The sequence below is a fragment of the Hylobates moloch genome, unplaced genomic scaffold (genome assembly GCF_009828535.3).
Source record: "Hylobates moloch isolate HMO894 unplaced genomic scaffold, HMol_V3 SCAFFOLD_4, whole genome shotgun sequence".
In the NCBI taxonomy this organism is placed as follows: Eukaryota; Metazoa; Chordata; class Mammalia; order Primates; family Hylobatidae; genus Hylobates; species Hylobates moloch.
This window is the reverse complement of record NW_026652279.1, coordinates 161452902-161469193: the sequence shown is the minus strand read 5'-3', so window position 1 is coordinate 161469193 and position 16292 is coordinate 161452902. Positions and strand designations below refer to the sequence as shown.

General features: G+C 43.4%; 1 protein-coding gene across 6 annotated transcripts in view; it reads left to right on the top strand.

The window, feature by feature from the left end:
* The window catches only part of TMTC4 (transmembrane O-mannosyltransferase targeting cadherins 4), a 69425-nt gene that overhangs the window by 50793 nt on the left and 2340 nt on the right, over window positions 1–16292 (top strand). For 5 of the 6 annotated variants that reach the window (XM_032151230.2, XM_032151227.2, XM_058438037.1 and 2 more), the window contains exons 15-16: window positions 8710–8824; window positions 10647–10759. In XM_032151230.2, the coding sequence (XP_032007121.1) occupies window positions 8710–8824; window positions 10647–10759 (228 nt within the window). Of the gene's footprint in view, window positions 1–8172; window positions 8423–8709; window positions 8825–10646; window positions 10760–16292 lie in introns of those variants that run through there. The other variant, XM_058438038.1, reaches the window with a different exon arrangement.

The window sequence follows — 16292 nt, the reverse complement described above, 5'->3', positions numbered from 1 at the left end:
GCCTCCCAAAGTGCTGGGATTACAGGCGTGAGCCACCATGCCCGGCCTGGAGGTGGTGTTTCTACTGATAACAAGTAGATGACTGGCCTAGAGATGGAGGTCATGATGACTGCAAGGAAGAGACTGGACCCGTACAATGTACTACCCCCAAAGACAGCTTTAGGCACCAAGGAAGACCCTAATTTAGTTCCCTGCATCACCAACAAGAGAACAGTGGGTGCATCTGTGAAGAGGAAAACAGTGCTGTCATCTGGTCTTGGCTGCACAAAGGCAAGACCCAGCAATGCCGCAGCTGTGGAGCCCATTCCAAGCTGGTGCCCATCAGCTGGTGCATTGAGCGCCTGCACCAAGTTACTCAAAATGTGCTATAAAGTTTCATCTTTCCGATAAAGACCAGCTGTTGCATTGGCTCCTTCTCCCTCTGCAAAACAAAAACAAAAACAAAAAACCCAACTAGTAGTTTCCAAAACTGACATGCATCCAGACTGTCCCACCCCATCTCACATTTAGAGAATCAAAGGCTCTATAGAGAATCTGTTTTAAAATAACAATAATAAACTGGGCACAATGGCTTACACCTGTAATCCCGGCACTTTGGGAGGCCAAGGCGGGCAGATCACTCGAGGTCAGGAGTTCAAGACCAGCCTGGCCAACATGGCGAAACCACGTCTCTACTAAAAACACAAAAAATAGCCAGAAATAGTGGTACGTGCCTGTAATCCCAGCTACTTGGGAGGCTGAGGCAGGAGAATCACTTGAACCTGGGAAGCAGAGGTTGCAGTGAGCCAAGATTGCGGCACTGCACTCCAGCCTGGGCAACAAAGCGAGATTCTGCCTCAAAAAAATTAAGTAAAATAACAATAATGAAACACCCAAGTGATTCCAGTACCCTGTCGTTGGCCCTGCACCTGGGAAGCAGCTCTGTCTGACCTTGGATGACAGGGTAATCACGTCAGAGCAGAAGCCATGGTTTGTGGGGAACAATCCTAGAAAACACTGACTGCTTTACATTTATTGGAAAACCAGGCTTTGGTTTTTACCATAATGTGAATGTCTTTGGTCTTACTGTCTTTGTTTCTGGAATGGGTAGCCATGATTTTGTGAGTTGTGGAGATAGAATCTTATGAATGGAGAAAACAAGATAGCAGGAACGTCTGGCTAACTAATGGTAAAATGTGACCTCCCCGCTCTGCAGAAGTCCCTTTATGTGGACGAGTAATGCTTGTGTTAGAAATATTAAAGTGAAGTGGTTGCATGTGTTAGTCCGTTTTCATAATGCTGATAAAGATATACCCGACACTGGGTAATTTATAAAGAGAAAGGTTTAATGGACTCATAGTTCCATGTGGCTAGGGAGGCCTCACAATCAGGGCGGAAGGTGAAAGGTACATCTTACGTGGCAGCAGACAAGAGAATAAGAGCCAAGCAAAGGAGGTTTCCCCTTATAAAACCATCAGATCTCATGAGACGTAGTCATACCACGAGAGCAGTATGGGGGAACCACCCCCATGATTCAGTTATTTTTCACCAGGTCCCTCCCACAACACATGGGAATGATGGGAGCTACAATTCAAAATGAGATTTGGGTGGGGACACAGCCAGACCATATCATTGCATTTTTATTACTCAAAAAATGCAAAACATGTTTCAGTTATGATATGCCACAGGAACATACCACCTCTATGTGCTGACTCCAGTGTGGAAAGGAGGAATTATTTCTTTCTGGGCACAGAGGCAAGGGTGGCAGGAATGTGGCTGAACCCGTGGAATGGCATGATGCTTGAACAAGGAAGATTAATGGCAAGATATTCCTTTGTCTCACATTAACTTTCTCCAGAACCACTGACCTTGCGTGCATTTTTGTTCTTTTACATTTTAAAATTCTGTGCTTTATGACCTAGTTACCTGCTTTGATGTTGAAACCGCTTTCTCTGTGAGACCTGAAGATTCCAGGAGAGCTGAAATTATTATAATGATTGGCTGTTTGTTCCCAGGGGGAAGGGGAGGCTGTGAAACCTCAACATAATGTTACGAGTGGTGACTTCAAAATTCAATCACATACAAAGCAGGGGCGATCCTCACAAAGTTAGTGAAGTGAGAATAGGGGTGGGGTGGAGGATGGGAGCACATGAGGTCTTACCTGAATTCATGCATTTGGGTGGTTATGAATATATGGGTGTAGGGATTACTGTTTCTGTTCACTGTGTCTGTTAAACTGGTACTCAGTGACTAAATATGAGACTTGGTATTCATAAGAATTCTTCTTTCAGTCGGGCGCGGTGGCTCACGCCTGTAATCCCAGCATTTTGGGAAGCCGAGGCGGGTGGATCACAAGGTCAGGAGATCGAGACCATCCTGGCTAACACGGTGAAACCCCATCTCTACTAAAAATACAAAAAATTAGCCAGGCGTGGTGGCGAGTGCCTGTAGTCCCAGCTACTCAGGAGGCTGAGGCAGGAGAATGGCGTGAACCCGGGAGGCGGAGCCTGCAGTGAGCCGAGATGGCGCCACTGCGCTCCAGCCTGGGTGACAGAGCAAGACTCCGTCTCAAAAAAAAAAAAGAATTCTTCTTTCATCCCTTTTTTTCGTTTTCTGGAGATTGCTCTTCTGTTACTTTATTGCTCACAAAGTGAGTGGGTCTGCCCACAGCCTCCCAGGTTATCCTCTAGGCTCTACAGCTTAGTCTTCTCCCCTCTCCTAGTAGCTGCCCGTCACTGCCGTTCCTTGGGATTTGGAAAATAGGGGATTTATAATAAATGCTCCTTAAGTAAGAGTGATGTCCAAATGGAGGAACATAGAATATAAAGTACCAGCTTTTATCATGTGCTGTAGTCCTTGGGATTCATTACACTTTCACTTGGAAGATCATCTGTAGCATTGAACAGATTGAGACCTTGTACTGCTTTTTGTTTATATTGTTTACTAATTACGCTACTGTGAAATGGTCTTTCTGTATTCCTTTCCTCCAACTGTTCCTGCTTATTTAAGGCTTTTGCTCTCCCTTGTGGTTTAATTATCCAGCTTTTTCCTGTTTGACAGCTTAAAAGCATTAAGAGCTTAATCTTTAACAACTCAACCAACCCATTTATATATTGGCAAATAAGAACTTAATAGCTTAAGAAAGTTTTTTGTTTGTTTGTTTGTTTTAAGAAATCACTCTCTAGTAACAGGAGACAGAGATTTGTTTTGATTTCTAGACCCCAATATGGAGAGAATATAAGGCAGTTCTCTTGTAGAACAGGAAATCAGGAAGAGTGCAATTATTAGAAAGTTATATTCTAAGTAATAATGGCTAGAGGGATTGCCGAAGACAATGCATGATGGAAGGACTGGATGTGTCCAGGAAAACAGAAACCATTCTAAGTGTTTTAGATAGAGAAGACTTAATATAAGGAATTGGTTAGACTGTCATTGGAAGGCTGGATGAGCAAAAATGGGATGGTAACATGAACTCAGAGGTTAAAGGGAATCCTATAGGTTTTGGGGGAACAGACAGGAGGAAGTGGCACTACCAGGATTTAAAAACTCACAAGAGGCTACAATCTCTGGAGCTACCACAGCCTCAAGAGCTGTGATCATGGGAGATGGACCACTGCTTCCACCCTGGGAGGCCACCCTGGGATGGTAGAGGAGGGGACATAGTCACTTCAGAGATACCGCCAGGGGAAGGAAGGAGAGAGTGAGAGTGAGAGGAAAGGACTGCTCCCCTCTCCCCACCATCCAGTGCCTGGTGACAGAACAGAACAAAAGGGTGAAGAAGCCTGGGAAATGTAGTTGCAGACTCCCAGCCCCGCTTCTCAGAGCAGAGTACAGAAGGGTGATCGTAGGACTGCTGGGTGACTGATGTTACCCGTCCACTTCCTGGATGAGCAGTTCTGGTTAAATCACCACTTTTTCTGCTTCCCTGAAAGTTTGTTCCCTTCGTGTAGATGCTATAAGATGAGTAGAATTTGGGACAAAATGAAACTAAATTTTATCTGATTCAGTCTATTCTTCGATAAATGGTAATAATAATTGTAGTAGTAACAATAAAGTAGTGAAGAATTTTGTCATGTTGGATAAAGGAAGTTATGTTGGTTGTTCTGGGTGTGTTCAAATGTCGCCATGGATTTTGTCCAAGTGACTCAAATGTGTATCACTTGGTGGAGTGAATTGATCTGAGGAATCACTGGAACATCAAATAGAGATAATTAAGTGTTAGAATAATTAAGCATCCCATTAATTTAATTTTCTGAACTTTTTCTCTCATTTCCTCATTAAAGGGTAAAAATATTGTAACTTGAGTTTCTGAGTCTCATGAGAAATTCCCACAACATCTTTAGCAAATGGATGTTCATAAATGTTTCCATAATTCATTAAAGCTTTCTTTTTCTTGCATAATATGCTATCTATTTGCTGTGTAGCATAGGACAAGTCAAAATATTTTTGTTGTCTAAAGAAAAGACAGACTTGCCAGTAAGTAAGGAAACAGCCTTAAACTCTGATAAATTGTGATTATTTGTACTTTTTGCAGAGTTAAAGGGATCAAGTACACTCAAATAAAATGTGCATTTGAACTGAGATAATAAGGCAACAGGGTCACCTGCTAAAAAAATCCATCATTCTGTGTGTGTGTGTGTGCTTTTATTAACTATGCAAATTGAGAGCTAGCCATTTTATATTCTGTTGCCAATGTTAACATTCCCTCTCAAAGAAGCAACAAAAATCTGGAAGCATTCCCCTTGAGAAATGGAACCAGGCAAGGATGCCCACTCTCACCACTCTTATTCAACATGGTACTGGAAGGCCTAGCCAGAGCAATCGGGCAAGAAAAATAAATAAAAGGCATGTAAATAGGAAAAGAAGAAGTCAAGCTATCTCTCTTCATGGATGGTGTGATTCTATACCTAGAAAACCCTGCAGACTTTACCAGAAGGCTCCTGGAACTCATAAACAACTTCGGTAAAGTTTCAGGATACAAAGTCAGTGTACAAAAGTAAGAAACATATCTGTATGCCAATAACATTCAAGCTGAGAGCCAAATCAAGAATGCAATCCCATTTACAAGAGCCATAAAAAGGATAAAATACCTGGGAATTCAGCTAATCAAGGAGATGAAGGATCTCTACAAGGAGAACTACAAAACACTGCTGAAAGAAATCAGAGGTGACACAAACGAGTGGGAAAACATTCCCTGACCATGGATTGGAAGAATCAATATTGTTAAAATGGCCATACTGCCCAAAGCAATCTACAGATTCAACACTGTTCCTATCAAACTGCCAATGTCATTTTTCACAGAATTAGAAAAAGCTATTCTTAAATTCATATTGAACCAAAAAAGAACCTGAATAGCCAAAGCAATCCTAAGCATAAAGAACAAAGCCAGAGGCATCACATTACCTGACTTCAAACTATACTATAAGGCTACAGTAACCAAAACAGTATGGTACTGGTGCAAAAACAGACACACAGATGACTGGAACAGAATAGAGAACCCAGAAATAAAGCCATACATCTACAGCCATGTGGTCTTCAACTAATTTAACCAATTTTTTTTTTAAAGCAATGGGGAAAGGGCTCCCTAGGCAATAAATCGTGCTGGGATAGCTGGCTAGCCATATGCAAAAGAGTCCTTTCACAAAAAGACCCCTACCTAACACAAAAATTAACTCAAGATAGATTAAAAATTTTAATGCAAGACCTCAAACTACAAGAATCCTAGAAGAGGCTGAGCTCAGTGGCTCACACCGGTATTCCCAGCACTTTGGGAGCCAAGGCAGGCGAATGGCTTGAGCCCAGGAGTTTGAAACCAGCCTGGGCAACATGGCAAAGCTTCATCTCTACAAAAAATCGAAAAAAATTAGCTGGGCGTGGTGGTATATGCCTGTAGTCTCAGCTACCTGGGAGACCAAGGTGGGAGGATCGCTTGATCCCAGGAGGTCAAGGCTGTAGTGAGCCACTGGTCACACCACATCACACCACTGCGCTTCCACCTGGACGACAGAGTAAGACCCTGTCTTTAAAAAAACAAACAAAAAAAAAGAATCCTAGAAGAAAACCTAGGAAACACTATTCTAGACATCAGCCCTGGGAAAGAATTGATGACGAAGTGCTCAAAAGCAATTGCAACAAAAACAAAAATGGGCAAGTGGGACCTAATTAAACTAAAGGGTTTCTGCACAGCAGTAGAAACTATCAAGACAGTAAGCAGACGACCTACAGAATGGGAGAAAATATTCATAAACTATTCATCCAACAAAGGTCTAATATTAAGATCTATAAGTAACAAATCAACAAGCAAAAAAACAGCCCCATTAAAAAGTGGGCAAAAGGCATGACCAGACACTTCTCAAAAGAAGACATACAAGCAGCTAACAAACATATGAGAAAATGCTCATCATCACTAATCATTAGAGAAATGCAAATCAAAACCACAATTGAGAAACCATCTCACACCAGTCAGAGTGGCTATTATCAAAAAGTGAAAAAACAGTCACTGGCAAGGCTGTGGGAGAAAAAGGAATGCTTAGACACTGTATATAAATTAGTTCATCCACTGTGAAAAGCAGTTTAGAGATTTCTCAAAGAACTTAGAACTGCCATTTGACCCAGCAATCTCATGACTGGTTATATACCCAAAAGAAATCATTCCACCAAAAAAACACATGCAGCCAGGCACAGTGGCTCACACCTGTAATCCCAGCACTTTGGGAGCCCAAGGCAGGTGGATCACAAGGTCAGGAGTTCAAGACCAGCCTGGCCAAGATGGTGAAAGCCCATCTCTACTAAAAATACAAAAATTAGCCGGGCATGGTGGCGGGCGCCTGTAATCCCAGCTACTTGGGAGGCAGAGGCAGAGAATTGCTTGAACCTGGGAGGTGGAGGGTGCAGTGAGCCGAGATCGTGCCACTGCACTCCAACCTGGGTGACAGAGCAAGACTGCATCTCAAAAAAAACCCAAAAACATGCATTCATATGTTCATCAAGCACTATTCACAATAGCAAAGACATTGAATCAACCTAGGTGCCATCCACTGTAGACTGGAAAAAGAAAATGTGGTACATATACACCATGGAATACCACACAATCACACACACAAAAAAAATTCATGTCCTTTGCAGCAACATGGATGCCACTGGAGGCCACTATCCTAAGGAAGTAAGTACAGGAACAGAAAACCAAATGTCGCATGTTCTCATAAGTGAGCACTAATACATAAAGATGGCAACCACAGACACTTGAGTCTAGTAGAGAGGGGAGGCAGGGAGGCAAACAAGGGTTGAAACACTAACTATCGGGTACTGTGCTCACTACCTGGATGACAGGATCATTCCTATCACAAACCTCAGCATCACACAATTTACCCATGTAACAAACCTGCACATGTACATTCTGAATCTAAAATTAAAGTTGAAGGCCGAGCACGGTGGCCCATGCCTCTAATCCTAGCACTGTGGGAGGCCAAGGTGGGCAGATCATTTGAGGCCAGGAATTTGAGACCAGCCTGGGCAGCATCGTGAAACCCCATCTCTACTGAAAATACAAAAATCTGCCAGGTGTGGTGACACACGTCTGTGATCCCAGCTGCTCAGGAGGCTGAGGCATGAGAATTGTTTGAACTTGGGAGGCAGAGGTTGCAGTGAGCAGAGGTTGCAGTGAGCCAAGATCATGCCACTGCACTCCAGCCTGGGCAACAGAGCGAGACTCTTTCTAAATACATACATACACCTGGTGCGGTGGCTCCCACCTGTAATCCCAGCACTTTGGGAGGCTGAGGCAGGCAGATCACAAGGTCAGGAGTTCAAGACCAGTCTGGCCAATATAGTGAAACCCCGTCCCTACTCAAAATAGAAAAAATTTGCCAGGCGTGGTGGTGGGCACCTGTAATCCTAGCTACTCAGAACGCTGAGGCAGGAGAATCACATGAACCCGGGAGGTGGAGGTTGCAGTGAGCCAAGATTGCACCATTGCACTTCAGCCCGGGCAACAGTGCGAGACTCTATCTCAAATATAAAAATAATAATAAAAGTTGAAATTATAAAAAATAAGAAAGCAACAGGTATTTTTCTCCTTCCTAAATGAAGCAAACAAACTCGAAATTGCCAAGAGGTTTTACCTTACCATAGGAGACTTTTCCAAGGAGTTTACAAAGTATGTCTGATGTGCTCCTGTTTTTATATTTACTTTAGACACAGGCAGGAAGAGGCCCCGAGACTGCCCTTCACAAGATGAATTGGACACATAGCCTTTGATCATGAGAAATACTTTGTTTACTATTCCAAGTAATACTTTATCAACAATGAACTTATGAAGCCTTTAGTGAAAAAGACTAATGATGAGGCTTTCTTCAGTATTTCAGCCATCTGAAATATGATTTGATTCCTAAAATCACTAAATAACAGGAAATAGGACATTACAGGTTCGGACCTTGTTCTTATTCCTGCTTTACTATTTCTAGTCTATAACTTTGGGCAAGTTCATTTCCCCGTGCCTTAGTTGCTTCCTCTGTAAAATGGGGATAACAATAGTATTTACTTCATTGGTATTGTTTTGAGGATTAAATGAGTTGATACGAAAAACTAGAAGCTCCATAATTAAAGTTAGGTTTTGGTTTTTTATTGTTGTTTGTTGGGCTTTTTCTTTCTTTTTTTTTTTTTTTAATAATGTCTTGGAAAGAGGAAACAGGAAACTTGGAATACTGATTTTTTGGTGTGTTTTATTTTCAGTATGCAGATCTCAATCGCCACGTGGATGCCTTGAATGCGTGGAGAAATGCCACGGTGCTGAAACCAGAGCACAGCCTGGCCTGGAACAACATGATTATACTCCTCGACAACACAGGTACAGAAAGGTGGATGGAACAAATCACAGGAAATGGCTCCACAGTAAAATGCCACCGAAGACTTAGGAAATAGAGATTATTGTGCTTTTTTCCTACTGAGTTTAAAAAAAATTAATATGAAGTTAATTATTTTCTATTACAAAAATGTCTATTCTTCTAGAAAATGGAATTTCTAGGCCGGGCACGGTTGCTCACACCTGTAATCCCAGCGCTTTGGGAGGCCAAGGTGGGCAGATCATCTGAGGTCGGGAGTTTGAGACCAGCCTGACCAACATGGAGAAACCCTGTCTCTACTAAAAATACAAAATTAGCCGGGTGTGGTGGCGCATGCCTGTAATGCCAGCTACTCAGGAGGCTGAGGCAGGAGAATCGCTTGAACCCAGGAGGTGGAGGTTGCACTGAGCCAAGATCGTGCCATTGCACTCCAGCCTGGGCAACAAGAGCAAAACACCATCTCAAAAAAAAAGGGCGGGGGCGGGGAGGGGGGAGAGGGGGAGGGAGGGAGGGAGGAAGGAAGGAAGGGAGGGAGGGAGGGAGGGAGGGAGGGAGGGAAGGAGTGAGGGAGGGAAGGGAGGGAAGGAAGGAATTTCTTTAGACATACTGGAATGTGAATGTCTGGGAAAATCACACTTCACCTAGAACTGGTGTTGAGTCATGGGGGAGGGGTGTGACAGTATCTTGTTTCTTCTGAAGCCTGTTATCCACCATTGGCCATCCTCTAGGATGTTGGGAGCACTCAGAAGTGAGCAAGAATGGCCTTGGGGCTAATGACATGGATAGTGCTAGGTCCATACCCCAAGTTCAGGGACTTCACTCAAAGGAGCCCCCTCAGTCTACACTTAGAGCCATGGATTCTTACTTTTTATATGATGCTAATCGACTTGAAGATCTGGTTTCCTATCCCTGAGCAGACCAGATTCAATCAATTAGGAGTTACTCTGCCTCCTTCACTTTAAAAATCTAAACGTCTCTTAAGAAATGATGGTGTTAGGCACAAAAAGGCAAATACCACATGCTCTCGCTCATGGGGGATCTGAAAAAATGGACCTCGTGGAGCTAGAGAGCAGAACAGTAGTTACTAGGGGCTGGGAAGGGGGCGGGGATAAAGATAGGTTAATGGGTACAAACACAGATAGAAGGAGTCAGTTCTAGTGTTCCATTGCACAGTAGGGTGACTGTAGTTAACACTTTATGATATATTTCCCAAGAGCTAGAAGATTTGAAATGTTCGTAACATAAAGAAATGATCAATATTTGAGGTGATGGTTGTCTTAAATACCCTAATTTGGTCACTACACATTGTATGCATATATCAAAATATCACATGCACCTCATCAATATGTACAGTTAGGTGTCAATAAAAATATGTTAATAATGGTGTTAATTTGATCATGGTGTAGAGCAGAGATATATGCTTGTTTCTAGGGAAAATACAGAATGTATACTTCAGTGTGATAAATTCTCAGTTATGAAAGTGTTACTGTCATCCACTTATTTTGCAGATTTGTTTGGATATAACTGGTATCCGGGGAAAAATTAAAACTAGGTTTTAGATGGTTATACAGAAGTTAATCAAAAGCTGTTTATGTGTTGTGTCAGAAATGTGCTGAGTTGCAGTAGCTTTGCCACTGATAAGTTCGTGTATGTATGCCTGTGTGTGTGTGTGTGTGTGTGTGTGTGTGTTACATGATCTGCACAGATTTTCTTAGTTGATTCATAATTGTCATGTGCTGTGCACATAAACCGTGTCAGTTATAGAGAGTAGCTAAAATGAGAGTACAACATTAACATGTCTTTTATTTTTCCATTTTTCACTCCCAGGTAATTTAGCCCAAGCTGAAGCAGTTGGAAGAGAGGCACTGGAATTAATACCTAATGATCACTCTCTCATGTTCTCATTGGCAAACGTGCTGGGGAAATCCCAGAAATACAAGGTGCGTAAACCGCAGGCTGTGAGTTCTCGCAGTTAATGCCAGCATCTGACAGAAGACGTAAGTGTTCCTTCTGCCCAGTTAAATTAGGAACCAGGCCAAAACAGTGGCAGTGGTCCACCAATGTGGCTTGGCCAGTTTGTTTCCTGGAAAAGTTGCTTCAAAGACAGTGATGTGGGGCCAAACCCAGCGTCCTTTCTCATCAGAATTAACCACCATTGTTCACATGTGGAGAGAGGAAGAGACGCCCAAGGAAGGGGTGGGAGCAGGCAGGGAGTTGTGGGAATGGTTGGCCTCAGAGGCCGGGCAGGCTGGTGCAGGAGGAGGACTCGGGGCAGCCACAGTGCATCCCCAGAGGTGCCCCTGCCCCGGCCCCTCCCTGGCACAACAGGGTTTGACTCTGTCACTTGCACATGGGCTGGAGCTCTAGGTTTTATCTGCAGGTTCCATCTTCTGCACAAAAGAATAACCAGCCCATGGAGGATGCATAACTGGTTCTTGCTGCTTCCAGGTTTTTCTTTATCTGAGTTACATAGGCCACCAGCAAGGCCCAGAGTTTTCTGACCAACAAAAACCACAAGATACTAAATCTTTGCTCCAGTTGGCAGCCAGGGTGGAGCAGGAATAGGCTATGCATAACTCCCTGTGTGTTGAAGGGGACTGGTTGTAAACTTTAATTTTGTCTATCAGAATCACTGAGGGAGCTTGTTAAAGCAGAGATGCCCAGATTCTCCCCAGAAGGGATTGGCTTCATGGGTTAGGTCAGGTCAGGGAATATGCACTTTTTGTTTGTTTGTTTGTTTGTTTGTTTTTTGAGACCGAGTCTCGCTCTGTCGCCCAGGCTGGAGTGCCGTGGTGCCATCTCGGCTCACTGCAAGCTCCGCCTCCCGGGTTCATGCCATTCTCCTGCCTCAGCCTCCCGAGTAGCTGGGACTACAGGCACCCACGACCACCCCAGCTAATGTTTTGTATTTTTAGTAGAGACAGGGTTTCACCGTGTTAGCCAGGATGGTCTCAATCTCCTGACCTTGTGATCCACCTGCCTCGGCCTCCCAGAGTGCTGAGATTATAGGTATGACCCACCGTGCCCAGCTGGAATATGCATTTTTAGCTGGCATCCTGGGTGTTAAACACAGATATCACAGAAGCAGTGCCTTAGTCGTTTCTTAAGAGAAATACTTTATTTCAGAATCGGGCTATATCTTATTTTAATCACTCAGCCTATGTATAAGACCTAAAGGCAGCAACTAGCTAATATCTGTCTAGTGTTATTTACTTCTCTTTTTCTGTTTATTTCATGTCATTATCAGTATAATTTTCGATAACAATGGTAAGATAATTTCATGTATATCTCTGGTTTTATAATGTTGGGGAGTTGAATAACTTCACTATACATTTTTTAAATTTCTTGATTTTGCTCCAGAAATAGCTTTTTGAAGAAGGTTTAGTTTTATTTTTTATGAATCTACTTGTGTAGCAGGGGAAGGAGGTGAGGTTTACAGGTTTCCCTTTAATGACCTTTCCAGCCATCTGTCAGCCTGGGACAGGTCCCAAGTCTCAGTTCTCCTCCAGTGACCCAGCTACAGCGAGTCTTCTTGAAGATTTGGCTTATATAATCATTGTATTGATTTTTCTATCATCCCACAGTCTGTAAACTGCTGGGATTTCTATTAAGGGGACAGAACCCAGAGTTCGTTTGGCTTCCAGTTCATGTTGTTCTTCCTCCCCCACCCCCAAATAAAGTAGAAAATACTCTGTAAAGCAGAATGGAGAAATCAGCTTCCTCTTTCTCTACACATTTTGCATTTTAATTATCAAGGCCAAAGCACTGGGCCTAACATAAGGAAACAGAAGGTGAAATCTGAAACACAGAACTCACGATGAGATCTTCAAGAGCTACTCAGTGGGGGGACATGATGTGACTTCCTGAGCCACAGCATCAGCCACCAAGCAAGCATCCCATGTGTTTTTTTAGGGTTTGAATTTTAAGCAACTGTTTAGATTTTCCTCTTGTAATGCAAAAATGATACCAGTTGCTAATGGTCAGCTGCATCCCTGGCACTGCTTGTTTCAGGATGTGATGAAAGGGCCTATTTCCTCGCAGAGCACTGGGCAGGATGTTCCAGAGAAGAGGGGATGTGGTGAGTTGCAGGACTGGGTGAACAGACCCTCCAGCCCAGCTATCTTGATGGCAGGGCAGGTGTCTGCTGCCTGACAACTCACTTTTTACCCAAGCACTTGCGTTTTATCATGCACTTGGTAAATCTCCTCAGAGAGCCTGGAGGCTTCTTGAGGTTGGAGCGGAGGCTTTGGTCCCGGTTTTGTATCTCCATTGCTGTCGGGCAGTTACGAAGCACCCAGTTAAGTAGTTGTAAAGTGATCGAATGCATCTCTCATTTGGCCCTGAAATGTTCAGGCTTCCAGAACCTATTTTGAGATGTTGATGTGCAGAGTGAGTGTTCTCATTATATCTGCGTGGCTCTAAGCACCTTTTTATCCTATCTGAGCAGCCCTTCTTAAAACCTAACAGCAGTCACTTAGCCTCTCTGGGCCTCAGTTTATTCATCTATAAAATGGAGATAGTGATCTGCCCAACCTCTTGACAAGGTGATACAAAAAAATGCACAACAAAATAATTTGCAATTATCAAATGGTTAATGTGTATATGTATATATATGTGTGTGTATATGTTTTATATATATATATATATATTTTAGTGAGCATTCAATCATTCAGTGAATCTCTAGGGATCATTAAAATGTATTAAAATTTATATTACTTCTTGCCATTTAATTTCCAGTTTCAAACTAATGTGGTAAAGTAAAAATGCAAAAGTAATGTTTTTCAGTGCTTAAATCATTGCTTCCCTTGCTGATTTCTTTTTCTGTAGTGCTAATTCCAGTGGCCCTGTAGCTTAAGTGCAGGTTATGTTGATAGAGTCAGTTTCCTAAGTTCCAGACATTTATGTCACACCTTTATGATATTTTTTTTGCCACATCTAGATGTTACCTTATTTACTTGACATTTTTATTTAAATAGATTTTTAACACAAATATATTTAAAGGAGAAACAACGCATCATTACTATAAATACAGGGTAACTGAAAGTGAAATAATCATACTAAATCCCAGCTAGATACTATTGCTGGCCAAGGCTCTAAGCTCTCTTAGCTTCAAGGAGAGATTGGCCGGTGTGTTAGAGAGTGGGGCCTGCACACCAGCAAGTGCAGACTTCAGCCCCGATGCAATCGGAAGGAGGCAGAATAGAGAATAACTCTCTTCCTGTGTGATTCACGGTTTCAACTTCACATCAGATCACCCATGTTACCCTTCCTATTCTAGCAGAGGCACAGTGGCCCCTGTGCCCCAGAGCACCCTTGGGTGGCTGCTGTGGCTGAAATGACCTCCACCCACCCAGGCTTCCTCGCCTAGACATAGAGACTAGCGCTTGTTCCTACCTAGAGACATAATTGCAAGGCTTTCTCAGTCCTACACCTTTGTTAAATACATTTTGTCTAATATGCTTCAGAACATAATACCTTATTTTTCTCCTTTCTGTTGAGAAAAAAATATCCCCAACTCTAAATGTGAGTTTATTGGTTCATTGGCATTAAATCGGCTCATTGCCTGGGTCTTTAATCATCCAGAGACCTCCAGAGAAGATAAATTTATAAACAGTTCACTGCTTTCCTGAATGAGGCCATTAGAAGGCTGATTTAATAGATGAACATTTCATGGGCTTTGAATACTCACAGATGCTGCGTTCTAAAGAGGCCCCTCCAACCCCATTCCCAGGCCCAGGTACAGGCCCAGGGGCCGCCTCCGTGACTTGGATAGAGCCAGGCCGACCCACCCGCACCTCCTCTCAAACCATCTCTTCCTCCTGACACCCCTTCTTTTGTCCACATGCTGTAGTGTTTTTGTTGCCCTGGCTTGGAAATCTTGACTCATTTTTCCTCCCTTGTCCTGCTGGCCCAGTGCTCTCTGCCTGTTATTCCTCATCCCTGTTCCTTCACACCAGCGTCCTCCTCACCCTGCAGAGTTTGGGTCCAGCCCTGCTGAGAGCAGTGGCCCTCTAACAAGGTGTCAGATCTGAGCCCTTCCCTGTCATCAGCACCACTGTGTCCCCCAAATTGCTGACTCCTCAGTGTCCTGAATGATGTTCGTCCTCACAAGCATCTGAGAACTTAGTTGAATGAATAAATGAATTTAGCAACACTAGAAAACTCCTAACTTTGTATCCGTAAGCCATTTCTCTCTAGTTAACACTACTTCATTTACAGGTTGGGAAGCATTTTTAAGTAGATGTGATTCCCTGGCCTTCCTATGTCTCAAGTTTTAGGTTTTAAATGGAAATGTTTGAAAATCATCAGAAACAGCCCAGAGACTCAGAAACCACTGCAAAACTACACAACCCATTTGACTTTTTTTCTGCAGCCTTCCTGATATGGCCGGAGTCTTGACCCTCTTGGAAGGAGTTTCAGCCCCTGAAACCTGGAATGCAGACACTACACTGACTTTGAACTGACATCCCATATGTTGTCCTGATGTCTTTCTTAAGTCCCTCTTGGATGACATTTCTAAAATATAAATGTTTCTCTGCCAGCTCTGTCCGAAAGGTCATGGTTTTGGAGATGGTCCCCCACATTCCCAGCCAATTTCTCAGGGGTACCACATGCCATACAGGGCAAAGGAACTGGTGGTCTTGCACATCATAAAATGCACAGTCCCAGGTGTGGGAAGCCCACCTGGAAAAAAATTCATGTATGACCCAGGTAGAAGGCACAAAAACTATCCCCACACCAACAGATTTGGTTGGTTAAGCTCAGTGTGTGATACTGATTTTTTTTTTTTTTTTTTTTTTTTTGAGACAGAGTCTTGCTCTCTTGCCCAGACTGGAGTGCAGTGACGCAGTCTCGGCTCACCGCAACCTCCACCTCTTGGGTTGGAGCAATTCTTCTGCCTCAGCCTCCCGAGTACCTGGGATTACAGGCACACAGCACCACACCCAGCTAATTTTTGTATTTTTAGTAGAGACGGGTTTTCACCATGTTGGCCAGGCTGGTCTCAAACTCCTGACTTCAAGTGATCTGCCCACCTTGGCCTCCCAAAGTGTTGGGATTACAGGCATGAGCCACCATGCCCACCCAGCACGTGATACTGATGAAAGCATGCTCCCCTTAAGGAATGTGAAGGTGGATGGAGTGAACAGTGCCTCCAGGGCACATGCAATAAAAACAGGTTAGGCATCTTTATTTCTCAGCATTCTGGTAGAAGGGACCAGCCAGCCAGCAGTTTTTAGCAGTGATCAGGGTAGGAAGACACTTTGCCCTGTCTCTTAGTGGCCAGGTTGGAAGTGAGTATGACTTGGAAGAAATGCAAGGCTCTACAAGAATCATTTCACACCCGTCGGGGGCATTTGGTGATGGTCATGTCCAGTACTGTGACAATGTCATTGACAGGTGGCCATTCCTTCCTCTTTTCTGCTCATTCTTTCCAGATGGATGGGGCTGCTTCTGGGCGGCCCAGAGTGTTGT